This window comes from Artemia sp. Qi Xiang Cuo, chromosome 3, assembly GCF_049724085.1.
Source record: "Artemia sp. Qi Xiang Cuo chromosome 3, ASM4972408v1, whole genome shotgun sequence".
In the NCBI taxonomy this organism is placed as follows: domain Eukaryota; kingdom Metazoa; phylum Arthropoda; class Branchiopoda; order Anostraca; family Artemiidae; genus Artemia; species Artemia sp. Qi Xiang Cuo.
Window position 1 is genome coordinate 77,091,833 of NC_142796.1, and position 27,057 is coordinate 77,118,889.

Below are 27,057 nucleotides of genomic sequence, written 5' to 3' on the forward strand. Positions count from 1 at the left end.
AATTTGAAACTTACAGCCGTAAGACTTTGGGCCAAGGGGACTAATGTACAGAATATTAATCAAAGGATTAGTCGCTTTGAAATCTGGTGTCTCATCTAGAAAAGAAGGCTAAAAAAGGACAATTTTTTTTGTTTTTGATTTGCCTGAAATTTGCATGAAAACTTGGGCTAAGGGTATCCTAATGAAGAGGAAAAATATTGCTTCTTTTCAAAATGCAGCCCAAGAAGGGCCAAAAACCTTTTGGAGTTTTTTTTTTTGACAAAAACTGTCCAAAAAGGACAGTTTTTTGTTTTTGATTGGCCTGAAATTTGCATGAAAACTTGGGCTAAGGGTATCCTAATGCAGAAAAAAATATTGCTTCTCCTCAAAATGCAGCCCAAGAAGGGCCAAAAACCTTTCCCCCCGCCCATTTCAAATAGCAGGGGCTATCTTAAAAACCTCGGGGGGGGGGGGCTTATTCCACTAGAAATTAAAATTTCTTGCGTCCTTCTTAGAAGCTGAAAGCTGCTGAAGGACAATCAGCAGCTGTGTGATAATCTATACCACATATTCCAAAATTCCTTCCTTCATCCACTTTTTTTATTTATCATATTATCTCTGTGGCTGCTCAATTTTACATGTAGGGGGATTTTCCGGGAGAGGAATACGTCAAGCATCTTCGGATAGATTGTGGATTTTGCCGGTTTGTGGGTTCTACAATACGCAACCCGACAATCCCGTTTTACTTAATTCCACTGATAATCCTCAATGTTGTTTCAAGGATCTGGTTTGTCAGTAGAAAACTTCTCAAAGTGCATCTTCTTAAACACTAACATCTTACAATGATTTTTCTATCCTGCTTGCTAGAAGGATACAATTGCACCATTTGGCTAAATTTTTAACTTTTAAGAAACGGGGAAACAATCAAGTAAGAAATGGAGACATTTTGGAAAATTTAGGACAAATTAGATTAACAAGCGGCGCCTTTTTTTAGAAGAACAAAAATCAGATTTACATGCTCAGACCATTAAATTCCAAAAGCAGCCTATATCTGAAATCAACCTAAACTTCTCTTGAGAAGTTTAATTGCAACAAGCCTCTGGCTTTCTCCTGTATTGAATAAAATAAATAAAAATAAAATAAAGTCCAGTACCTTTGAACATAATATACGCCAAATTTTATATCCCGATGCTGCATCACGCTTTTTGATAAAAATGAGAATTATATATGCAAAAAAAAAAAATGAAAAATGTCTGAATGAAATTCAAACTCATTTAATGTTTTTAACTTATTGTACTCAGTTGAAAAATTTACTACTATGGATTTAAAGGTAATGTTTTCTTTCTTTTTGACGCTTACTCCGTTTTGTACGGCACATTGTACATTTCTTGTGAGAAACAAAGATAGTCCGTCTGCCGATAGCAGAAAATACTAAGCACTAGAAGCAATAGCTGTTAACTTAAATTTTTATCTGTTATATATATTTGCGTTCCATTTTATTATCAATGAGAAGGTAGCCTGGTCAAAAGCATCATTTAGTATATTTTTAAAGGTACGTACGGAGAAGATAATATCAAAAATATAAAAAGGTATGTAAAAAAACAATAAGAATCTTGAAATTTCGGTGAGTAGATGAGTTTGAAGTAGGTATGGTACCTACGCCGATTTAAGCAGGGCTGCGGAGTCGGGGTTTTGGTAAATTTTTGCTGAATGAAGTCAGAGTCGGTAAATTGAAAATGTCTGGAGTCGGTTATAACTTATAACCGACTCCTCAGCCCTGGATTTAAGTCTGTTTGTTCGATTTTATCCTATTTAAGCATGGTCCAGGGTCATATTTTAACTAAGAAGTATAGTTACATTCACGTTCCATTCTAAGTATATTCAGGTGGTACTGTTAATTCCAGCTCATTATGACAAATATCATGATATTTTTGTGGACCCAGTCTATCAGCTTACTTTCTAAACTTCTATATTATGTCTTATATCCTCTTTTTTTTTATCTTTTCTTACTGTGCCCGTTTCTTTTTTGAGTTCCTTGGCTGCTGGGCAAGCGATGTTATTTAGTTTATATATAATTGCGATTTGGATATCAAATACATTGTTTACTTAAATAAAAAAAAGACAGATGGAAAACATTAGTTTCAAGCACTTTCAGCTTTATTGCTTAGAATTCCTGGTCGAGTTGGTTACACGGATTAGACGAAAAACGAACTACTAGGATAATACTCTTCAGGTCCTAGGGTGCCAAGACCCTAAGATGGCTCATAATGAGGGAGTATACACTTTGGCTCCTGTATACTGAAGGCAGATTAGAATATACTTTTCCTTGTGTTTCACTTTCGTGATAAGCAGCTAAATGTCATTGCACTGAGGATATAAATTTTCAAGTTTGAGAATCTAAAAAATTTCTCGTCTGCTTCACCGTCTCAGGAACAGAAAGGGTATTATTCAAAGCAAACTACTTGAACTGGCAAACGTGCTTCTATTTTTGTCATGCTGTTATTTATTAGCATGCTTCAATCTGTTTTGTCATATCAACTATGTCATTTTACGATTTCTTATAAAGAAATCACGTCAAAAATTAGGACTTGGGGTACTTTAGCTTAGAAGAAATGACGATTCTCTTGAAGTGCTTGGACCCCAAGCGGAAGGTTTTTGCCTTATTTGTGACACATTTCTAGACACATATACATATTCTAGGCTAATATAGGATACATTTTAGACCCAAAGAGCACAATGTTTTTGAGATTCTGGACGCATCATTCACACTGATTAGTGCCATTATGTTCCCTTTAATATTTGGTATATCAAGTAGGCTACTTTGTAAATAGTATATAGTCTATAGCCCATAAAGCTGTGAGATAAAATTTGACCCGCTCTCTATTACCGCTTACAGCCCCAAAGGAGCTTGAAGCCTAAATTTGTTTAATATTAAAAAAGAACACTTGTTCTTCACAGGAAAAGAAATATACATTATATACCCCATATAATTCATTTATTACTGATAATTTCGTCTTTGTTTTTCAACATAGAATTTAAAATACTATCAAAGCTAGCAACTTTCTTTTTCACCTGAGTAGGCTTTCTCTGCAAGCCTAATCTTGGCACAGCTGGCGTTTCTTCGCTCTCAAAGTCTTCAATTAAAAATTTGGATGTATCCCGCCTGAAAAATAAATACATTTTCATTAAATGTTATAAAAAGACATGTCAATATAAAACAACTGCATTCGGGAATGCTTGCCAACACTGGAGCATCTGAGCCCGGGCCAAATCCTAAGTCTGCACATCTATACAAAATTTGTGTATCTTCCATGGCTATCTCAAAATTTCTATTAGATGCAGTTCAGGACAATATGACGTGTGTGTGTAGGGGGGGGCGGTAGCTGCCCTCCGATCACTTTGACTCTTAAAAAGAGCACTAGAACATCTTATTACCAACCCAATGAGCCCCCTCCGAAGTTTATATGACCACGCTTTCTATAAAAACATTATATCCCCCCTGGGTATAACTTACAACCCCTGGCCTGAGGGCTGGGGGGACTATAAGAACCTTATGTGCCTCAAGGGCATAACTTACGACCCCTTGTCCTGAGGGCTACGGGGGGGGGGGTTGCTTGTCATCCTCAAAGACATAATTTCCAGACCTTTCAACTACGTTGAACAAAGTGGCTATATCAAAATGTTGATGGGAAATGTTTGGTGAAATGAGGGACGTGGGAAGGAGGGGGGGGGTTATTCTCCCTCCGATTACTTTCAACTATTAAAAAGGGCAATAGCCCTCTCAATTTCCAATCGAATGAGCCCTTTTTGAAGTTTTTACGACAACACTTTCTATAAAAACCTTAAATGCCCCCAGGGAATAACTTAAAACTTTAGTCCTGAGGGCTCTGGGGGGGGGGATACTAAAAGACTTAATTTCCTGACCATCAACTACGTTCAACAAAATGTCTATATCAAAATGTTAATCGGAAGTGTTTGGGGAAATAATGGGCGTGGGAGGGGGACATTCGCCCTCCGATCAGTTTTGACTATTAATAAGGGCACTAGCCCTCTCAATTCCCTATTGAAAGAGCCATTTTTGAAGTTTCTACGATAGCACTTTCTATAAAAAACCTTATATGCCCCCAGGGCATAACTTAAAACCTTTGCATTGGGGGCTGTGGGGGGTTTGTCATCCTTAAAGACATAATCTCCGGACCTTTCACTACGTTGAACAAAATGCCTATCTCAAAATTTTGACTGGATGTGTTCGGGAAATGGTGGGCGTCAGAAGGGGGTTAGTTGCCCTCCAATCACTTTCCACTATTAAAAATGGTACTAGCCTAATTTCTAATCGAATAACAGCGCTTTCTGTAAAAACTTTATATGCCCCCAGGGTGTAACTTACAACCCTTGCCCTGAGGGCGTTGAGGGGGAGGGGGGTTGTCATCCACAAAGACCTTATTTCCAGACCTTTGAACTACGTTGAACAAAATTGCTATCTCAAAATTTTGATTGGATGTGTTGGGGAAATGGTGGGCGTCAGAAGGGAGTTAGTTGCCCTCCAATCACTTTCCACTATTACTTAGTGGTTCAGTTTCCAATCGAATGAACCCTTTTTGAAGTCTCTACAACAACGCTTTCTATAAAAACCTTACATGCCCCCAGGGCCTAGCTTACAACCCTTGCTCTGAGGGCTGTGGGGGGTTGTCATCCTCAAAGACCTAACTTCCATAGCTTTCAACTACGTTGAACATAATTGTTATCTCAAAATTGTGATTGGATGTGTCTGTGGAAATAGTGGACGTAAGAGGGGGGTCAGTTGCCCTCCAATCACTTTCGACTATTAAAAAGGACACTAACCCTTTCAATTTCCAACCGAGTGAGCCCTTTTTAAAGTTTCTTCGACAACATTTTCTATAAAAAACCTTTCTTGCCCCCAGGACATAACTTACAACCCTTGTCCTGAGTGGTATGGGGGGTTTGTCATCCTCAAAGACCTAAATCCCAAAAACCACAACTACGTTGAACAAAATGGCTATCTCAAAATTTTAATTGGGTGTGTTTGGGGAAATGGTTGCCGCGAAAGGTTAGGTGCCCTCCAATCACTTTCGACTATTAAAAAGGTCATTAGCCCTATCAATTTTCAATCGAATGAGCCCTTTTTGAAATTTCTACAACAACGCTTTCTATAAAACCTTACATGCCCCGAGGGTATAAGTTACAACTCTTGCCCTGAGGGCTGTGGGGGAGTGTCAACCTCAAAGACATAATTTCCGGACCTTTCAACTACGTTGAACAAAATGGCTATCTAAAAATTTTGATTGGATGTGTTTGGGGAAATGGTGGGCGTGAGAGGGGGGTTAGTTGTCCTCCAATGACTTTCGACTATTAAAAAGGACGCTAGCCCTTCCAATTTCCAATCGAACGAGCCCTTTTTAAAGCTTATACGACAACTCCTTCGATACGAAGCGCCCTGGTCTAAAAAAAAATAATACATTGTGCCAACATCATTCTTTCCTTAGGCAGCGCTATTGCGCTGTCTCTGATTCTACTCTAAATTCCGCCTTCGAGTTCAACTGAGACAGACATCTGCGTTCACCTCGGTTGACGCACTCAATATCAGTTTTGATGTTTGCTTTTGCTTGAGTTGACGGAACAGAAGTTACAAAATGAGTGAAAAAGATTATGTAGTTATTGGTTTATTAGACAGTATGGCAGAGGAAAGTTATAGTGAAGTAGATCATAGAAATATTTTTAGCCGTTCGCGTCGTAGGGTTCATGATACGGACAGTGAAACCAATAGTGATGAAGGCTCAAAGGATTTTCATCTTCTTAACTAATCTTTTTTATTCAAGTACTGGATACAGTGCTATTAATACAGCAAGTGCTTTATCGGCTTTATTACCAAATCCGCAAAAAGGTTTATGAGTGGTGTATTTAATAGAAGGCATAGTCCTCCCAAGTTTTCTAGTATTTGGGATGTCAAGTATGTATTTGATCTATTTTGATCATCCTGGAATACTGAAAATAGCATATTCACACTGTTTTCAAATATCCTAATTTTACGGATGGGGATATCAGCTATCTTTGGTGTTGATTTAACTGATGATAAACTTTCAAATCTCAATTAAACTCGAAGACGGAGCTAGAGCACTCTTCTTCGGAGGAGAATTGGGAGGGGGAGGTGTATCCACCCGCGTCGTTCCCTTTTGTACCGCTGAAATACTTACTTTTCTTCTTCTTGTTGGGATGCATGCATTTCTTCTGGAAAGTGTTGAATCTCTTTGGGAGTGGAGGTGGTGGTGGGCTGCTGTTTTTCTTTGTGACTTTTCTTCCCAAATTGAGGTTTCCATTTGATAGGCAATACTCCGTTATTAATGATTAGCTGATCGTATAATTCAACTAAAACAGATGGGGCGGGCAAATATTCCTGGAAAACAAAGCCAGTGTCACCATAAGAACCAATACTATTTTCCTACTCAAGATGTATGCTACTGAAAGCTATTTTGCCTGCCTGCGTGCAACAAAACCCTTGCAAGTAGTTCTGCTGCAAACACAACCCTTCACATGTAACAAGAGAGTTCAAGCAAAGACCTAATTATCAGGTGTAAAAGACCGCTTCTGGAGATAAGAAATATCATTGGTTAAGTATTTGTTCGAATTTGTAAGGTAACCTCCAAGCTTCGGTTTAGAAATTACTATCTTTTGCGGCTAGGTTAGGAATTACTTAAAGGCACTATCTGTAAGCAGAAAGTGAATTTCTATATTCATTTTTTCCCGAGGTTCTGGTTTAAAACTATTGGCTTTTATTTGATGCCAGAGTTTGAAGCCACAGCCAACAAAGAGATATATTGGTCAAGTACCATCAGATGCTGCAGAGATACAGGCACAGTACCAAGAATATTATAGAAGTATTTATTTTTTTAATCACATAATGAATTCAAAATTGCTGGAACGTTATAGCCCCCAAAGATAATGATAATCACAAATTGCTGCTACTACTCCTACTAAAAACTCACTGCAGCACCAGACTACCTGAGGCCAACACAGCTGCGCCCGCTCCTCCTTCTACTACTACTACTACTAACAACTCATCGCAGCACCAAGCCGCCTGAGGCCAACACAGCTACGCACGCTCCTCCTCCACCCCAATCTATTCAAAGCCTCCCTTTTTACACCCGCCCACGAAGTTCCCATTTCCTTTAAATCTTTCTTTATGACGTCCTCCCACAAAAGATGGGGACGACCTGCTTTCCGTTTAGCCCTAGATGGTTGGCCGAAAAGATCAATCTTCGGCAATCTGTCATCCTTGATCCGCACAACATGCCCTAACCACCTCAATCTTTCTTTCATTATAGACCTAGAAAGCGGTATTGAGCCACATTTTCTGTACAGCCTATTGTTTGAAATACGGTCAGTCAGCCGGGTACCCAGAAAAATCCTTAAGCAATTTCTCTGAAAACATCTGGCAAATCTTCATCCACTTTTCAGAGCGCCCATGCTTCAGAGCCATATTTGACCACTGTCATCACTGTAGCTTCTAATATTCTAATCTTGATTTGCAGAATTATCTTCCTATTCTTCCAAACTTTTTTTAAATGTGAAAAAAAAACTTGAGCCTTGGATATTCTACTTTTAACTTCTTTACTTCTCCCACCATCTTTAATAATAATACTACCAAGGTAAGTGAAGCTGTCAACTTGATCATTATTTTCATTACCCAATGTCACCTTTTCATCTTCACTTATTCCTAGCCTTAGTGACTTAGTCTTCCTAACATTAATTTTCAAACCAATACTAGCACCCTGAACTCGCAAAACCTCTAAAACTTCATTCATTTTGCTCACACTTTCACCTAGGATGCTTAAATCATCAGCGTGATCCAAGTCCAGGAGACTTTTTCCTTCCCATTTGATTCCATGGTCTCCCATTGCCTTTCCTGTGCTCCTTAAAACAAAGTCTATCAAAATAATCCATATAAAGGGGGATAGAACATAACCCTTTTTAACTTCTGATTTAATACGAAACCCGCTGCTAACCCCATTTCCTACATTAACTGCAAGCAGTTTTATTCTCGTACACAACATTAATCACTTTAATGTATTTGTCTGGTATAACGTACAAGGATAAGACCTTTGGTAAATCTCTTCTATCAACAGGATCGAACGCTTGCTCATAATCTATAAAACTGAGGACCAAAGATGTTTGAAAACTTAGGCACTTCTCAATTATTAGCCTAAGAGTGAAAATTTGGTCAACACATCCTCTACCTTTTCTAAAACCGCACTGCTCTTCTCTTAAAACTTTGTCTACGGCATCTCTCAGTCTAAAAAGTATCATATTACTAAGCAATTTGCTACCTACAGAGACAAGACTAATGCCACAATAATTACCAAACTCACTTTTATCACCTTTCTTATAAAGTGGCTTAATTAAGGTTTTCCTAAAATCGTTAGGTACTTCCCCTTTTTCAAAAATCACATTCATAATCTTCAGTAACTTATTTCTAACATCAGAGCCACCATATTTAAGAAACTCGTTTATTCCCTTATCAGCACCTGTAGCCTTATTATTCTTTAATCCTTTTAGTACTGATGCTAATTCCTCCCCACAAAACAAAACGTCTGTTCCATCAAAAGGATCACAAACTTATTCATTTTCCTCTATATTCTTTCCTGCAACTCTATCTCGGTTAAGCAAGTTCTCAAAATGTTCAGACCATCTCGCTATAGTTTTTTCCTTATCGCTAATTTCCACCCCATTCCTATCTTTAACTGGGACAAGTCTGGATTGACTGCTACCTCTCAATTTGTTAACGTGCTAGTACAATATTTTACTATTATGCCGTCTAGCTGCATCTTCTAAATCCTCGGCAATTTTATCCATGGCCTCCACTTCACAGCTCCTTAGTTCATATCTCAATACTTTCTCCACTTTCTTTACATTTCTTTTGTTTTCATGCGAACTTTTTCTCAGATAATTCTTGTACAAGTCTTTTCTCCCTTCTATTAAAGATAAAGCTTTTTCACTAATATTCTTAGCTGCAGTTCTAGCTTTCTTCCCTAATACACCTTCAGCAACTTCACAAATTATTTTTCTAAAATTATTCCAACTATCTTCCACATTATCAAATTTTAAACTCTGAACTTTAGCACTCAACTATTCCTGGAAAGATTCTCTCAAATTCTCATCCTGGAGTCTACCAACATCATAACTTCCCGGGAGGTAGTTACCCTTCCGATATTTAAGCTTTAAATCAACCAGTGACACTACTATATGTTGATCTTTACTTTTAACATCAATAACATCACTTCTATATAACCTAGTATCTTGTATTACTCCTGCAAGCCTTCGGTTTACAATAAAATAATAAGGTTTGCTGCCTTACTATCACGTGAATACCATGTTAGCTTATGAGTCATTTTATGACCAAACACCGTATTGGTTATAACTAGATTGTTATGCCTACAAAATTGCAAAAGTCTGTATCCATTACTGTTTTCTTTTCCTACACCAAATTTACCTAAGCTGGGATACCATCTATCCTTATTTCTACCAACCTGGGCGTTAAAATCTCCCATATTTCATATCATATCAATCATATTTCTACCTGGGACCCTGTCTATTTGCTCCTGTAACTGTAAGTAAAATTCATCTGAGTCACTAGTATCTCCGTCAGTCGGTTCTACAGGGACGTATACTACTATAACTGATACCCTAAACTTTTTAGTCCTAAAATGAGCAATTAGTATTCTATTATTAATACTTCGCAGCCTAAACAAGACTTAGCAGCTTCCTTATTCATCATCAGCCCTACTCCCTGTCTATGTACCCCATCCTTCCTGCCTGAGTAAACAAATTCACACCAATCATTTCCAAGCTTTATTTTACGTCCCTCCCATAAAGCTTTATCCATGACCTCAATTTCAAAACCCCTTAATTCATACTTCAATTCCTTCTCTGCTTGTCCTCTTATTCTAATATGATATATCATTCAGAACTTCTTGTACAAACCCTTTCTCTCTTCTACCAAGCTTAAAGCGTTTTCGCTAATATTCCTAGCTGTATTTCTATCCTTGCTCCCTAAGACACTGATCTAATGATTGAGATACTTCTCAATTATTAATCTAAGAGCAAAAATTGGTTCGACACATCCTCCCCCCTTCCAGAAACTACATTAGTCTTCTCTTAAAACTATTTACAACATCTCTTAGTCTAAAACGTATTGTCATGCTAAGTAATTAGCTTCTTTCAGACACCAAGCGAATGCCTTTATAATCACCACACTCACTCTTATCACCTTTCTTATAAAGAATTTATTAAAAGTTTTTCTAAAATCACTAGACACTTCCCCTTTTTCAAAACTTCTATTGATAATCTCCATTAATAACACCAAATATATCAGTACATCAAACCAACACTAGTAATAGAAAGTAATTTATAAGTCGGTAGTTCTTGATCTGTTTAAAACCGGTTTCTTTGTGTGCACTCGCAGATAATCAGCTTAGCCTGAGTGAGATAAATTACTCTGCAGGTATATTTTAATTAAATATCTAATATACAGAGTTGGTTAGGTATTTAATATAATATGTTCTATAGTATGTATTCAATATATAATAGGTACAATACGTAAGTGCCTATAGGCGTACTATTTCGTTAGTCTGTGACGGATCTCCCCCTCCCCACAAATACCATACGTTTTGCAAATTTACTCAATATTTTAAAATAATTAACTTTGATTTTTCTGGCTATTTTGGTGAGTTTTTTACCATGAAAGCAGTTGTTGCGTATATGCTGGCAAAATCCGTGCATTGTTTCAACTTACATGGCAACTTTCTTCAAATTGGAACATGGACATTACATCAGTGCTGGTTCCAGTAAATTGAGTTTCTTCCACCATTCTCCTGCCTGTAAAACTCTAAAAACGGAATGATACTATCAGCTAAAATTTACAAAAAAAAAATGCATATTTCATAAAATCATTCCTGTAAACTGAGAGCCCTTAAATTTATTTAAAAGTTTGGGCAAACACAGCGATGCATCGGTTTGTTCGACGATGCTTAAAACATGTCTGTCCAACTTGAAATCATTAATATCAGTAAAACCAAAAAGTTTAACATGATTCAAAGTTATTTCAGCGAGGATAGACTTTCTTATCCTTATTTTAAAAGCATTATTTCCATAAAAGTTAAGCATCATTTCCGTAAAAGTTATCACTAGCATGGGTGCCGGCAGGGGGGGCCATGGCCCCCCTGGAAATTTGGGACTACGAAGTAATTATAAGGAACCAAAGGAAAGAGAGCCTAATAGGGAAAAACCATGGAAAAAATGTGTTTTGCCCATTGTTGGCTGCCTACCAATAGATTTCGACCCTCAATAAGGAAAATATTAATTTTAATTTGTGACTGAGTGACCCCTAACAAGTTTTCCACAAACATTTTTTCTATATATGATTTGGCTGAAGCAAAAAAAAATTCTTCATAGTAATGGATGGTAAGTAAATAACGCAGCTTTCTCATTTAAGGGAATGAATTATCCAAGATGGGGTTTCGCGGGTTAATGAGGTCTTGGTCTCCCCGTTATATTGTGGCAGTAGGAAATTTTGTATTGAAGGAAAGATGTCAAATGGAGTGTAATTTTTCTTTAGCATTTGTCTTTTTTTTTATATGGCTTTAAAAAGACTCTTAAATACATATTATTATTATAATTATTATTATAACGATCCTTGTTAATAACGAATATATAAGAGCCTAACTATTGATAAAATTGAATCAAAGAATCAGCTTTTTACGGTGATCCTAAATAGGCTATGTATTTTTTTTTTATAAGTAATTAGTGCTGTTATTAGTACCCAAGAAAGTTCGTATAATTATAAAAAACACAAGGAAAACAACTTAACAAGGGGCAATTTCGGTAAGAATATACCGTCAACTTTTGCTTGCATTGCAAGGGTTCTAGGCGTTTACCCCCCCCCCCCCGCGGAAAATACTCCCCGTGGAAAATAAGACTTTCCAAATTTGAGAATTCTATTTGAGTTTTATTTTTTTAATTTCCGTAGGGGGAAGGAATTTTGGTACTTGTGTATTGCGCCACTCTCTCAAACTTACGCTGTGTAAAATTCGAGAACAAACCGTTTTTTGTTTTTTTTTTAGTTTCTTCGTTAAGGTACTTTAGAAATAAATTTGCGGTTACTTTCCGTGGGGGGGCATTTTTCAGGGGGTTAAACATCCCCCCATTCACTATATTCATTTATGCTATTTTACTGTGTTCATGGCCGTATATTTGGCTTTAAAATACACTTATTTGTCTATCTATCTAATATGCAGAATAATTGCAATATAATAACATGCAATTTCCTCGGAGGGGGTTTTTTTCCAGGGGGAATAGTTTCCGGGAGGGGAATACCCCCATTCACTATATTCATTTATGTTATTTTACTGTATTCTTGGCCGTATATTTGGCTCTAAAATACACTTATTTGTCTATCTATCTACTATGCAGAATAATTACAATATAATAATATGCAATTTCCGCGGGGTGGGGGTATTTTCCCGGGGGGGAGTATTTTCCGGGGGGAGGGGTATTCTCCGGGGGGGGGGGGTAAAGGCCGGCCACCCATTGCAAGAGTACCCATGAGCTAATATATGAAGCCACTAAAACCACCTGACCGGATGCTGGGAATTTCTGTATTTTCCCCCTGAACAGATACGTTTTTGTGTTTTATTATCATTTTTTTTTTGGAGTGATTGTATTTATCTATTTTTGTCACTTAGAAAAATATTAAATTTTTTACAGTTATGAAACATAAAGATGTCAAATACATTGGCTTTTGGTACGGTATTCAAAATTAAATTAAAAATATTAAATCAAAATTTTTTATTTGATATTCTTAATGTGTGTTTTGATTTTTTTTTTTTTTTGCTTTGAACAAACTACTTTGATAATGCGTTACTTTTTATAAACACTGATTATAAAGGCAATAAATATTTTAGTGTTTGATAAGCAAGTTCAAAACTGTCGACATTGTTAAAAAATATCCGTCCAACAATTCGGCATTGCTCAACAGGACTGAATTCTGGGAGTTTATATCTTACGTAGTTTCTGCAAGTAGGCTATTGCTTTGTGTATTTTTTGTTATTACTCACTTTTTTCATTTCTATATACTTTCCCTTTAATTGTCATACTTATTTCATTGCCTTTGGAAAAATGTTTGTCTCTAATCTTCATTAAATAAAGAAAAAAAAAGTTTTTTTTTCAACTAAAAGTAAGGAGCAACATTAAAACTTAAAAGGAAAAGAGATTATTACGTATTTGAAGGGGGTTGTCCCCTTCCTAAACACCTTGCTTTTAACGCTACAGTTTTTCGGTACTTTAAAAAAAGTTACTCATTGTTCTAATTAAACGACCCTTGTGTTTCAAGAGGCGTTTTTAAAGAATTTGGACAAAATTTAAACTTTATCGTACAGAGCGAGATGTTCAGGAGGGGGCGACCCCCCTCATATACGTAACAATTTCTGTAAGTTTTAAGTTTTGATGTTGCTTCTTACTTTCACTTGAAAAAACTTGTTTTTTTTCTATCTGATCGTTTTTTAAATAACGGCAGGATACCTGGCTCCACCTCCACGGACGATTCCTCCTCCTTATAGAAATATCCTCTGGACAATTCAATTCTGGCGAAAATTTATCCCGAACAATTACCCGTAACATCTCCACGCGTGAAATAGAATCGGTAAAGAGAAAGCAAGACATATAAAGAAATTTTGTATATGAATTATGGCAAATTCACCCAATGTAAAATTTACCCTGAAAAGTTCACCCCCTGGAAACTACCCTCTCCATGAAAAGTTCTCCCAGCAGAAAATTCGTCCTCCCCTTCCCACCCTTAAAAATGTATGCATACTTCCCAATAACAAATGAAACAACGGACAAATGTTATAACTTAAAAACCTGTCCCTAGGGGCTGGGGGGGGGGGTCATTTTATCTCCAAAGATATTGTTATTGGGCCTTTCAACTATGCTGAACAAAAAAGCTACTGTATCTTAAAATTTCTATCGGACAATTTTGGAAAAAATGGCATGGGAGGGTGCCTAGTTGCCCTTCAATTTTTTTGGTCACTTAAAAAGGGCACTAGAACTTTTCATTTCCGTTATAATTAGCCGTTCCCCGACGTTCTAGGCCCACTGGGTCGAAAAGATCACCCCTGAAAAAAAAATTAATAATCACGCATCCGTGAATTTTCTTCTGGCAAAAATTACAAAATCCCACATTTTTGCAGATATGAGCTTGAAAAAGGTTCTTTCCCCCTTTTTCCGAAATTTTCTCAGGCTCGTAGCTTTTAATGGGTAAGACTAAACTTAATGAAATATAAGTTTATTATACATACCTTTACTTATTATATATTTAGAATCAGCATAATAAGCCAATTCTTTTGATATATCTATTGGTATCAAAATTCCTTTTTTTAGAGTTTTGGCTACTGTTGAGCCGGGTCGCTCCTTACTTGTAATTCGTTACCACGAACTGCTTGATTACCCATCAAAATCCGAACAGAGATCATTAACATATTGATCGTTTTTTCTGCGTTACCAAAAGTATTGTATTCATAAAACTTTACAGTTTCATGAAATGTAATTAAACAAATAGAAAAGGTTTTTCAACTAAAGTAAGGAGCAAGTTTAAAACTTAAAATAAATATAAATTACTCTGTATATAAGTGGGACTGTCCCCTTCTCAACACCTTACTCATTAAACAAAAGTTTTTTAGTGCTTTGAAAAACTTTTTTTTTCAATTGCACATTTTTTCTAAAAATTGGAAAAAAGCCAAACATCACAGTAAAGAGTAAGGAGCTAAGGAGGAGACACCCCCCTTCATACAAATAATAATCAGTTCAAATACGTTTCAAATCTGTACCTTGCTTTCAGTTGAAAAGCTATTTTTTCATCTCTAATTGTTTTCCAAATCATACCCAGGCCTAACCTGGATAATAATTTGGGTTACCGGTCCCTTAAATCCCTGGTTACCTGCTTTTAAAGTGTTTAAATCAGTAATTGTACGTTGATCAGTACCGTCCTACGTTTAAATTTGTAATTTCAATTCTGGATAAAATTTGAACAGAGTTAAAAATTGGCGATGAATAGTAATTTAGGTGAAAATTCCTTGTTAAAATAACTACTAAAGAATTTCGGTTGGATGAAAAGGAGTATTATTGTTTGTATGGATAGACATTCTGCGACACTCATGATCTTCTACATAACTGAAGCCATCACAACCTCTACAATAGGATTTTCTTATTGATAAATACTTTACATACATTTTTTTAATACATTGAAGTACTTCATATAAATAGAAAAATATTCCCATTTAAAATTGCTGAAAACTAAGTTCCTAGCAGTATTTGTCACCCCAAAGAAATTTCATGGCATGGCTGATGATGACCTGCCTTGCCTTTTCCAACTCTGTGCTGGTAGATATGGGAATGTAACATATTAGCTGTATAGAAAAACATTGTAATTAATTCCTACTCCCCTTACCTCTTTCAACATTTATCTGAAGCCTCATAAAGAGTAAGCACTTGGCCCATTAAAATTTACTTTGTAGGAATCTACCCTACCACCATCTAAACAATGCCTCACCCCCATCCCCCTCATTATAACTGATACGCAGTTACAGATCACCAAATTAGCCTAGTTTCATTACAAATAAAGTGAATCAACTTGGTTGAATCCAGTACTGCCACCGTGTGGCATTACTCTTTTTGCAATACGTTAGGCTTCCCAGTGGAATTTGCTTGAAGAATATTCTCCCGCTCCATGCACTCAGAATTCTTTAGTAAACCTAATGTTAAAGTTGTAATAAAAACTTTGTCCAAATACAAATGGCACATCAAAATCTTAATCCTTAAGTAGAAAAAAAAACGGAAAAAACTTCATGACTATTCCTTTTGTTAACCAATAAAAAAAAGTAATGTAAATTAAAAAAAAACAGAAATTAATAATGAAAAACACGTTTTCACAAAAAAAAAACATTCCAATGAAAAGTAAAGAGCTATGTTAAACTAAAGACGAGAAGAAATAAAGTCGCATAATAACTCAAACTAAAAACGAATAAAATTACTACCATATCGATAAGCAAATGAGATCCAAAATGCCAGAAAATACAACAGATAATCAAGTCAAACTCTGAACAAACTGAAACTACCACAAACAAAAGTAGAACTAATGCCCCCGAGCCATCTAACGGCCAGATTATCATTTGCGGTTTAAAAAGATAAAATATATTTTAAACATTTCTCTGTTATAACATTTATAAATAAAAAATTACTGAGACTTCCAGGAATAAATATCATCATATATCAATCGATCAGTCTATTTACATTATTTTTTTTTCAGTAGTCCTGATTATTATGGTGATTTTCTTTCTTTTTTCCTTGATGTTGATCATGTTTTGATATATAAAAACAACACTGTTCAAAGTACTTATTATTCTAATGGAACACAAAACGAATTCAAGCAGTTTAGTGGCTGTGAGAGGAGAGACAGGGAATAACTGCACTACTTTTCTTTGTAAGTCTTGATTGGCCTTGAGATGTCATTTCTTCGGTGTGTTGCTGCTACAGCAAATAAAAACACACTGCTGAAATAAAAATTATTTTCAGCAAAGCAAAAATGATTTCTGGCCTTCGAAAAGCTTAGAATACGTTAACTGTACTCTTGTTTATTGTAATTTACGTTTGTTTTAAGTTTGAATTGACTACAAACAGTAATTTCTGTCTTTGGGGGTCTCTTTTTATTCATTGATAGCAGTATCTGTTCTTTTTAAGTTTGAATACAGCCCTTTACTTTACTTTGAAAAAACTTCTTCTTAAAAAAGGTTTTTTTTAAATAAATTTTAAAGAAAGGGTAAACTTCAGGAAACGGCCTTTTTCCTATCATGGATAGTAGTTGAGTTAGATAAATGCAACTTTTAAGGATGGATCTAAAGACTACATTGTGCCCTGATATAAGCAAATAGTTGATAATATCAGATCAAAAAGAGTTAGTTTACTAACCCTACTTCCATTGTCTTAATCAATTCTCCTTAATAAACCAGCATTAATAATATAATATGTGTTAAAAATGTTATCCATTTCTGCCATTATCGATTACAAAATAGAGACAGCAATCGAAATTACATCTTTTTAAATTGCAAATGCAATAATCTGAAAATTGACTACAAGTCTAGTTAATTCTTGCATTCCTGACAAAAATGCTCTGGGGGATTTCTACTAGTCACAAATATCAGATAGGAAGTTGAAATGGCTTTGCTAGCGAGGTCATAAATAACATTATTTATAAGATTTTGTACAATTTGTATAAAACCTTATACAAATTGCCTTAGCCTAAAAAACCTTAGCCTATGAAAAAACTTTAATAATACTAAAATGTTAGCATTCTCAAATCATTACAATTGTGTTTTCAAATCATAGAGTCAAGAAAAAGTGGACTCTGACCAAAAATTTATTTTCCATTAACTTATGAAAAAAGCTTTTCCATAAGTTAAGACATGTAATATACCTGTCTTTGATACAATCTTTTAAACCTTAGGGTAAAATTCTAGATGAGACTTTTTGCTATCTTTGAAAGAAGTTGAGTTGGGTGAGTAAAACTTTTAGGACTGTTGCCAGTTTAGAAACAATGCCAGATGAAGATCTTTTAAAGTATCAAGCCACTTCTCTTCCCCTCTAAAGGGCATTGACCTCTGATGAACTTGGACAAACTTTGCTTTATAAGAGAAAAACTTTGAGAAATAGATCTATAGTAGACACATGGTCCAAGGAAAGTGCTTTGAGCCTCATCATTTAACACGGAATCATAAACAAAAATATAGTGGAAAATGTGAATTAAAGTGGAGGCAACCCCTACAATATAATATAAATTTTCTGCATATTATAAAGTAATTTTTTGTTATAGTGCTTCTTTCAGTGTTACTAGAAGGAGTAGAGATAGGAGCCCGAAACTATGCATCAATTCTAGAAACTCTTTATTCTTCTAACTCCTACATCACAAGATATAAAAAGCCTATCATCTAGAAATTTAGTTTCATTTTACCTAGTTCAACTACTTTTATTTAAAAGATCAAAGAAATTTTTTCCAGAATACAATTAAGTAATACTTAAGAAAATAGTACCATTTAAAGTACACTCTATGTAGTACACTACACTTTTTATGCTCTTTCTGAATATAATCATTGCTTTTCTTGCAAATTCAGTTTTAAGCCTTTTTAAAACCCTTGAAAATAACAATTTTGTTCTATATTTTTGGAAATAAAAATGGGTTATATCATTTGTTTCAAACTTACTATTTCATCACAAATCCCTTTTGTAAAAGTTGTAAAATTTGCAAACATTGATTTGTCAAGATTAAGTTGACTAAAAAAATTCAAAACAAATTCGCCATGTTTTCTTCTTCTTCTAGTAGGCTGCTTAAAAACTGCTATTTTTCCTATATGTCAAAAAAATATCAAAGCTGACAGAAGAAACATGGCAGATGGAAATATGGAGAAATTGTTTTGAAATTTTATCCAACTTAATCTTGATAAATCAACACTTGTGGATTTATAACTTTAAAAAAATGGATTTATAATCAAATAATAAGTTTGAAATCAATGTTTAAAGCCTTTTTTTATACCCAAAAACTAGAAATTTTTTAGTCATTTTTTAGGGTTCAAAAAGGGCTTAAATTTGAATTTGCAAGAGAAGCCATTATTATATTTGTAGAGCATTAAAAAGACATTGAGTGCATGGGCACCCATATGGGTGGCAGAGGGGGGCTCCAGCCCCTTCCCCCTAGCTGAATGATGCTGCTTTATATTTGAAGTTTTCTATTATACAGATTTGGAAGTTCTGATTAGACCAGGTAAGCCCCCCTCCTGAAATTCAACTTATGGAATTTCAACCCATGATTGAGTGATATATTTGCTTTATTCATAAGTCAATAATATGAATAGCAAAATATTTACCTTGATTCTAATGGTATGTATACATTTTTCTTAGTTATTTCATTCAGGGCCATTTCTAGGGTTGGTGGTGCTGGGGGCAAAATTAATTATTTCCCCCCCTTTAACTCAAACATAAATAAAGAGCCCCACCCACAGCTCCTATGAGAGCTTTCCTTGGTTAAAACCCTCACCTTTGAACAGCCCCCTTCTCATTAGTGAGTTAAAATGAAAATTTATCAGTGTCTCTTTTTGTTCTAGCAAGTCACTTTCTGGAGATCTAATATTGTTAAACTTTGCTGTAAACAGTTGTAATTGTCAACTGAAGCACTGAAATGCTTGATAAAAGATGGAGATAAGTCTATCACCATAATCATTTATGAGGCATGTTTTTAAATTAAGGACTGTATGAACATAAGTACACAATGAAAGATTATTTCAAAAATTAAATTTATTTTCAGAAAGTGCATAATTTACTCTATTTTTTGACATGGTTACCAAGTTTTTTGAAACACATATCATGCCTCTCAACTAATTTTAAAGTCTTTATAAGAACTTGCTGCTGGCTCTAATAACCAAGAGTTCACTGCTATTTTTACATCATTGTCATCTTTTTAATAATTGCAACTGAGGTGGCAACTGGTTGAACTGGAGATGAAATATGGGTTTTGCATATCACACCCAAATTGAGGCAACAGAACATGGAATGGAAACACACACACTCCCCTGAAAATTTGAAGGCTGAACATCCTCTCTCCCAGCACCAAATCATGGCATCAGTGTTTGGGAAAAGGCATGGTGTTTTTTTGGTCAACATAATGTAACAGAGGAACCACTATCAATGCAGAAGCATACTGCCTAACCCTTAGAAAGTTCTGCAGTGCAATTATAAATTTTTTTTAAAGATTATAAAAAAAAATTTATAAATTATAATTTTTTATATAGGCCTATTATTATAAATTATAAAAAAAGAAGAAGTTGGCATGCTGACAAAGGAAATTGTCCTTCTTCGTGGCAAAGCACAACCTCATACTGCTGGTCAGATCCATAATTTGTTGGACAGTTTTGGCAGGGAAATTTTAGATCACCCACAACATAGTCTCGATCTTGCACTAAGCAATTACAATCCCTTTCTCCACCTAAAGCAACACCTCAGTGGCAAATATTACAATTATGATGACAATGTAAAAACAGAAGTGAATTCCTGGTTAGCAGAACAGGCAGTAAGTTTTTATACAGAGGTTAGGCCTATTTTAAAATTAGTTGAGGGATATGATAAGTGTTACAACAAACTTGGCAATTATGTTGTTAAAAAGAGTAAAGTATGTACTTTTTGAAAATAAATTTGCTCTTTTTAAATAATCATTTGTTGTGTAGAGTACTTATGATCAAACAGACCTTAATTAGAAAACACACCTCATACTATTGTAGAATACAGTGGTAATAAATAGCCTACAATGGCTGTATAATTAGGCTATCCATCAGGTTACAATGCAACAGTGAAGCAAGATTACTTTTAGTAATGAGATAAGTAGATATTTATGATAGTGTTTAGTAGACTAGGCCTTGTTTTAACAAGGATATCCACTCTTTGACTATTGGAAAAAATTAGTTTATAAGCTTATATAGAATGGTACTATCCAATCTCCTTATAATTTAAAACATTTTAGTCATCTAGTTGGAAAATTTGTCCCATCTGTATAGGAAAAATATAAATTTGCCAACTAGTTGACAATAAATGTTGCCCCAGCAAAACTTTCATTTTCAAACTAAATGACAAATAACTTCTCCCCAGCAAAACTTAATTTTTCCAACTAGTTAACTCAAAAGTTCTCCCCAGCAGAATTTAATTTTGCCAACTAGCTGAAACAAACATTGCCCCAGAAAACAATTTATTTTCCAACTAGTTGACTAATAATTGTAAGAATTTATTCTGAATAGTATAAAATATGTTAATAATATAGGTTTTTTTTTAAATTTAATTATCACTATTGTTACTATTGTGTTCCAATTTCCATCTATCTCCCTGTCTCCCTCTTAATGGGAGATATATTTTGAGTTTCATATTGGTCTTTGAAGCCAGGGATTTTTTGTTTTAATTCCCAGGATAATTAGTCTTATACCTGGTCCTAAAAGTGAAATTGAATTTATCAAAGCTTGGAGGGTTATTCCTCCTGTCTGTTTAAAGAAAACGGATGCATATTTGAAGTTTTGTTTTTCTATCTTACATTTAATGGACATAAATTGTGTCTCTTCCTTCATTTATCTGTCTTTGTATCTTTTTTGGAGGAATATTTTTGTCTCATTTTTAGAATTTTCAATTAATTTTTTCAACTAGTTGACTAATAACTTCTCCCCAGCAAAACTTAATTTTTCCAACTAGTTGACTAATATCTTCTCTGCAGCAACACTTAAATTTGCCAACTAGTTAGCAATAAATGTTGCCCCAGCAAAACTTTATTTTTCCAATTAGTTGACTAATAACATCTCTTGCAACACTTAATTTTGCCAACTAGCTGGAAACAAACATTGCCCCAGAAAACAATTTATTTCCCAACTAGTTGACTAGCAACTTTTCTCCAACAATATTTTCTTTATCCAACTAGCTAGAAACAAACTTACACTATAAACACTTTTGTTCGCCATCTATTTGGTAAGTAACTTTTCCTCAGAATAATTTCTTAGCTAATGACATGAAATAAAGAGAAAACAAAAAACTTACTATTCCCAGTCCAAAAAAAAATTGGCAGTATGTGCTTTTAACAAATGTGCTACAGCTAAGGTAAATCAAACAAACTGAATTCAGGAGTAAATAGTCTTGAAGCCACAGAACTAAGTCTTCTCTTTCTATAAGTGAATATATATATATATATATATATATATATATATATATATATATATATATATATATATATATATATATATATATATATATATATATATATATATAAGGACAACTGCAGAAATGGGCATCAGACAATGAATAGAACTTGGCAGGCTGCCCAAAAATGTGCATTATGAAATTGAATTTCTGAAAACCTGGGGTAAGATTATTTTGCTGAGTACTGCTAATGAATGTAAAAACTACTTAAAGAAGCAGAAGATTTTTAGTTCTTATGTTTAAAGACTATATACTCTTGATTTCAATTTGCTTGAATTACCTTAGCTGTAGTGCATTTGTCAAAATCACATACTGCCAATTTTTGTTGGACTGGGAATAGTAAGTTTTTTGTTTTCTCTTTATGTCATGTCATTAGCTAAGAAATTATTCTGAGGAAAAGTTACTTGCCAAATAGATGGCTAACAAAAGTGTTTATAGGGTAAGTTTGTTTCTAGCTAGTTGGATAAAGAAAATATTGTTGGGGAAAAGTTGCTAGTCAACTAGTTGGGAAATAAATTGTTTTCTGGGGCAATATTTGTTTCCAGCTAGTTGGAAAAATTAAGTGTTGCCAGAGATGTTATTAGTCAACTAATTGGAAAAATAAAGTTTTACTGGGAAGAAGTGACTAGTCAACTAGTTGGAAAATGAATCATTTTCTGGGGCAATGTTTCTTTTTGGCTAGTTGGCAAAATTAAGTTTTGCTGGGGAGAAGTTATAAGTCAACTAGTTGGAAAAGGAATGTTTTTCTGGGGCAACATTTATTTTCAACTAGTTAGCAAATTCAAGTGTTGTTGCAGAGAAGTTATAAGTCAACTAGTTGGAAAAATAAGGTTTTGCTGAGGAGATGTAATTAGTCAACTAGTTGGAAAAATTAATTAAAAATGAGACAAAAATATTCCTCCAGAAAAGAAACAGACAGGTAAATGAAGGAACATACACAATTTACGTCCATTAAATGCAAGATAGAAATGAACAAAACAAAACTTCAAATATGCATCCATTTTCTTTAAACAGACAGGAGGAATAATCCTTCAAGCTTTGAGAAATTCAATCTCCCTTTTGGGACCATGTATAAGACTAATTATCCTGGGAATTAAAGCAAAAAGTTTCTGGCTTCAAAGCCCAATATATAACTCAAAATATATCTCCCATTAAGAGGGAGACAGGGAGAGAGACAGAAGTTGTAACACAATAGTAACAAAAGGGACATCCACGTAATGGCTAATATGGGAATAAATGTCATTTGTGATGGAAATGGATGTTATATTTAGATTGAGGATACAATTCTAGGTATATATTTGCACATTAGGGAGGTGGGGTAGGTAAAGTTCTATAAAATCATATTATTGAGTTAGGACTAAAGTGAATAAACCATTTGATGCCTTTTTTATGCTTATTACAAATATAATAACCATTTCTATTGGAAATTAGTTCCCGCCCCCCCCCCCGATATAAGCCAATTGCGGATTTAGGTAGGTATAGCCTATATAGGGGGGGGGGGGCTGAAATTAATTTCCAATATAAATAATTTTTATATTTGTAATCATCATAAGAAAAGGCATCGAGTGGTGTATTCACTTTAGTCCTAACTCAATGATATGATTTGGTAGAACTTTACCGGTGGGGTATATATACTGTGAATATATAGGTTCTAGAAAATCCATGAATTTCATAGAAAACTTGAAAAACAAGGAAAGAAGTTAAGATAAAGGCTCTCCCCTTGCAAAATGTATATATATATATATATATATATATATATATATATATATATATATATATATATATATATATATATATATATATACTGTCAAATTAGCCATCTGGTGGTATCCCATAACAATAGTGATAATTAAATTTGAAAAAAACCTATAGGCTATTATTAACATATTTTATGCTATTCAGAATAAATTCTAACTATTATTAGCCTAGTCAACTAGTTGGAAAATGAATTGTTTTCTGGGGCAATGTTTCTTTCCAGCTAGTTGGCAAAATTAAGTTTTGCTGGGGAGAAGTTATTAGTCAACTAGTTGGAAAAATTATGTTTTGTTGAGGAGAAGCTATTAGTCAACTAGATGGAAAATGAAAGTTTTGCTGGGGCAACATTTATTGTAAAATAGTTGGCAAATTTAATTCTTGCTGGGGAAAAGTCATTAGTCAACTAGATGGAAAAATTTATTTTTGCTGGGGAGAAGTTATTAGGCCTAGTCAAATAGTTGGCAAATTTAGATTTTTCCTATACAGATATGCCAAATTTTCCAACTAGATGACTAAAATTTTTTTAATTATAAGGAGATTGGATAGCACCATTCTATATAAGCCTATAAACTAATTTTTTCCAATAGTCAAAGGGTGGAGTCCCTTTTAATAATTGATTGAGCTTCCTTCCCATGGTCCCATGTTCTGCACCTTTAAGCTAATACGAGTTAAAGTGGCTGTTTTTTTAGACCTAGGGCACGCTTTTGTAAAAGGTTCATAAAAGATATAACCTACATACAACTTTATGACCCTAGCTTCAATACTGAATACACCACTTGATAGAATAAAATAAATGTTGATGTTCATTTGAAAGTTATCGGAGCGGGCTGACATCTAATATTGATCTTTTTAGGTCAACATAGAGTGCAATAAAAATAGCTTACAGCAGAAAAATAAACACCATGAAAAACAAATTTCAGTGAAGATGTTAAGGAGGGACGCCAGTCCAAAGCCGTTTTGGCCGATTCGAGCCCTTTTCCTGGTCGGCAAAAAGGCTCAAACACAAAGGTATCAGATTTCACACAAACTTGAGTAAACAAACTCGAAGAGGGCGACTTCCAGGGGTTCCTTACGCTTTCAATATTAGTTATATTTTATGATACATACTTTCACGGAGTCTAATAGATAGGCGATTGAGTTAGGTGTTTGAATGTTTAGGCAATCAAGTTAGGTGACTAATTATGGAACAAAATGGCTTTGGAAAATGACAAATGAATTACTAAATGTATACATCTATGATCCTACACATGTCTTCTAATCCTGTCTGCCTTAAGTTTATCAGCTTATCTGAATTTGTGCCCTAAGGCATAGATGACTTGGGAATTCTCCTCTTTTTGATTAAAACCAGTATATCCCCCCTCTATTATACCTAAATTTGAAAAATCAACTAAATTTGTATTCTTACACTGGCAAAAACGGTTCCCAAATTTCCATGCTTCTCGGCAACCTTCCATCAACTATTTCTGACAATAACGCTTCAAAATAAAATTTTTGCAACTTGGGCAGCATCTTATTTTTCCAGAATTCATTGTCACGGCCAATCTTCTCAGTATACATTTCCCCCTCCCCCCAAAAAAACTACGAAATATACAAAATCTACGTCACAACACTCCAACTGCATTTGAATTTGATAGTAATAGTCATGCGTTTTTTTAAGCTTGATTTCGCTTTCACCTTTCTTTTAAAGGCAAATATATTTTTGACGTGCCATCCACTCTGTCATCGTTCGTCCTTTCGCAGTCAGAGGAAATTTTACCTACAAAAGAGCCCTCTTACCTGAAGGAAAAATTGCTATTCCGTCCGGACTGGCTCCTAGAAACACATATTTCCTATGGATATATAGCCCGGTAGGGTTCACTTTGCAACCCATTTTTCTCTCGAAAGCTGCAATAGCCATGGGTTCATACATATGCCCATGGTCCATTGCCTTTATCTTGTGGGCTTTGGATAAAGTAGCTGTCGAACCAACGGAGCTACAGTTTTCACTCGCCTTTTGCAAATGGCACCAGCTACTGAGATGGTGATCCTATTTTTTCCATTTTCTAGCCAGATATTATCAATGTTATTTCCCTGAAGCCTAGTGGCTTCTACAATATGAAAGATTTCAGCTTCAGTACACTGTAAACGGTGCAGAAAATCTGTTTTTGCAGTTTTCTATACATCAGGATCAAGATCGGGAGCGCTTGCGTTTGAGCCTTAGTTTCTTTCTGCTTCGAAGCTTGCCATTATCCTTTTCCCAGGGACCCTTGGTGAAGTCTTAGAGAAAAGTGGCTTTCTAGCCGTAAATTTTTTTCTTCGAACAGCGGCGCGGGCTCGCTGTTCTGCAAGTCTCTTCAATTGCCTGCTTGGAGTAGATCCTACACTCCTCCGAAATATGTCAAGACGGACTGAATGACCTTTTGTATATCGGATTCCTGCTGCTGTAACACGGGTTGTGTACCTTGCACTCTTGCTTACCATAATACTTTTGCCGCCGATAAGCCGGGCAACTATGCTCATAATCACGCTCTCCTAGTCAGGGTATCAAAGGCTGAATAAACATGGCTGAGAAAAATGCTGCTCGGAGTATCTTCACCATTTAACTGAACAATATTGCCTGAAAATTGACAGTGTGTTGGACTCTGCCTATGGTCACCACGAAAAAAATATAGCTGAATCGCTTTTAGCGCGCTGATGAGCTCTTTAACACCTTTTTTCCCTGCGGTGGTGGACGCAATTGCATTTCTAGCAAAGTCACACATTTTCTTTATTCTTGTGCCACTTAGAAAATTTTTGCATTCAGCATTTTCATGCTGATTTTTGTACAATCTATTTTTCAGACATTTGCATGCATGATTGGCACATTAAATCTTTTCTACGTTTCTGCCATATGGTACTTTTGCTATTATTTCAGAATGCGTACTCGAATCACCATCGGCAACAAATCTAGCGTATCTTAGGCGATGCATGGTCGGTGCTATTCGGAACGCGTCGACCAGTATATCTGACTCCATACCCATACTTGGTCCGTGCCAGTTCACGAAGCATGTGTGGTCAGGAGCAGATATAATTCCTTTGTTTCGATATTTTATACATACACTACAATACTTGTTTCTAATGCCCAAATGTAGGAGTTTTTTTGAATAGAAACCTATGACTACTCCACAACCAGATAGTGCAGTATACCTTTTTCCGTAGCTCCGTGTGCACCAGCTCCCATCAACTATAACGCACGTCTCTACATCTCCACTAGGATGAATTTTCTCGCCTGCTTCGAGCGCCATTCTACGCTCAGTTTTGCCGTTATCGATAAGATATTCATGTAGAGTTTTGTCCAGTTCTACACCAATTTCTTTTTCATATTTTGTAAAGATTTGCTGGGATGGAGCATTTATCCCTATCGCAGAAAAAAGTTCTTGAACCTGGGCATGAGTCATACCTCCATTTATCGCACCAATCACAGCCTCCTTGTTCAAATTTACTGTTCCGGCTTCGATTTTTTGCTTC

At 35.2% G+C, this 27,057-nt stretch overlaps 1 protein-coding gene across 2 annotated transcripts; it reads right to left on the reverse strand.

Moving 5' to 3' along the window:
* Nucleotides 1–2,951: 2,951 nt before the first annotated feature.
* LOC148954555 (uncharacterized) lies at nt 2,952–24,376 on the reverse strand. 2 transcript variants are annotated; one of them, XM_089087141.1, is made up of 4 exons: nt 24,307–24,376; nt 10,787–10,879; nt 6,192–6,391; nt 2,952–3,142 (listed from the first exon to the last, which is right to left on the reverse strand). In XM_089087141.1, exons 2-4 carry the CDS (start codon nt 10,859–10,861, stop codon nt 2,971–2,973), a joined length of 447 nt encoding a protein of 148 aa, XP_088943267.1. In that variant the 5' UTR covers nt 10,862–10,879; nt 24,307–24,376; the 3' UTR covers nt 2,952–2,970. The 2 variants fall into 2 exon arrangements, with proteins under 2 accessions (XP_088943267.1, XP_088943268.1); XM_089087142.1 differs by having other exon boundaries at nt 24,311–24,369.
* Between the last annotated feature and the right edge of the window lie 2,681 nt (nt 24,377–27,057).

Excerpts from the sequence above, each read along its gene's own strand:
- LOC148954555 (XM_089087141.1), bottom strand. The coding sequence starts at position 10,861 with ATGGTGGAAGAAACTCAATTTACTGGAACCAGCACTGATGTAATGTCC. Across the intron at positions 6,392-10,786 it reads AATTTGAAGAAAGTTGCCAT|GAATATTTGCCCGCCCCATC; the intron begins GTAAGTTGAAAC and ends TTTGTTTTCCAG. Across the intron at positions 3,143-6,191 it reads TCCCAACAAGAAGAAGAAAA|GCGGGATACATCCAAATTTT; the intron begins GTAAGTATTTCA and ends TTTATTTTTCAG.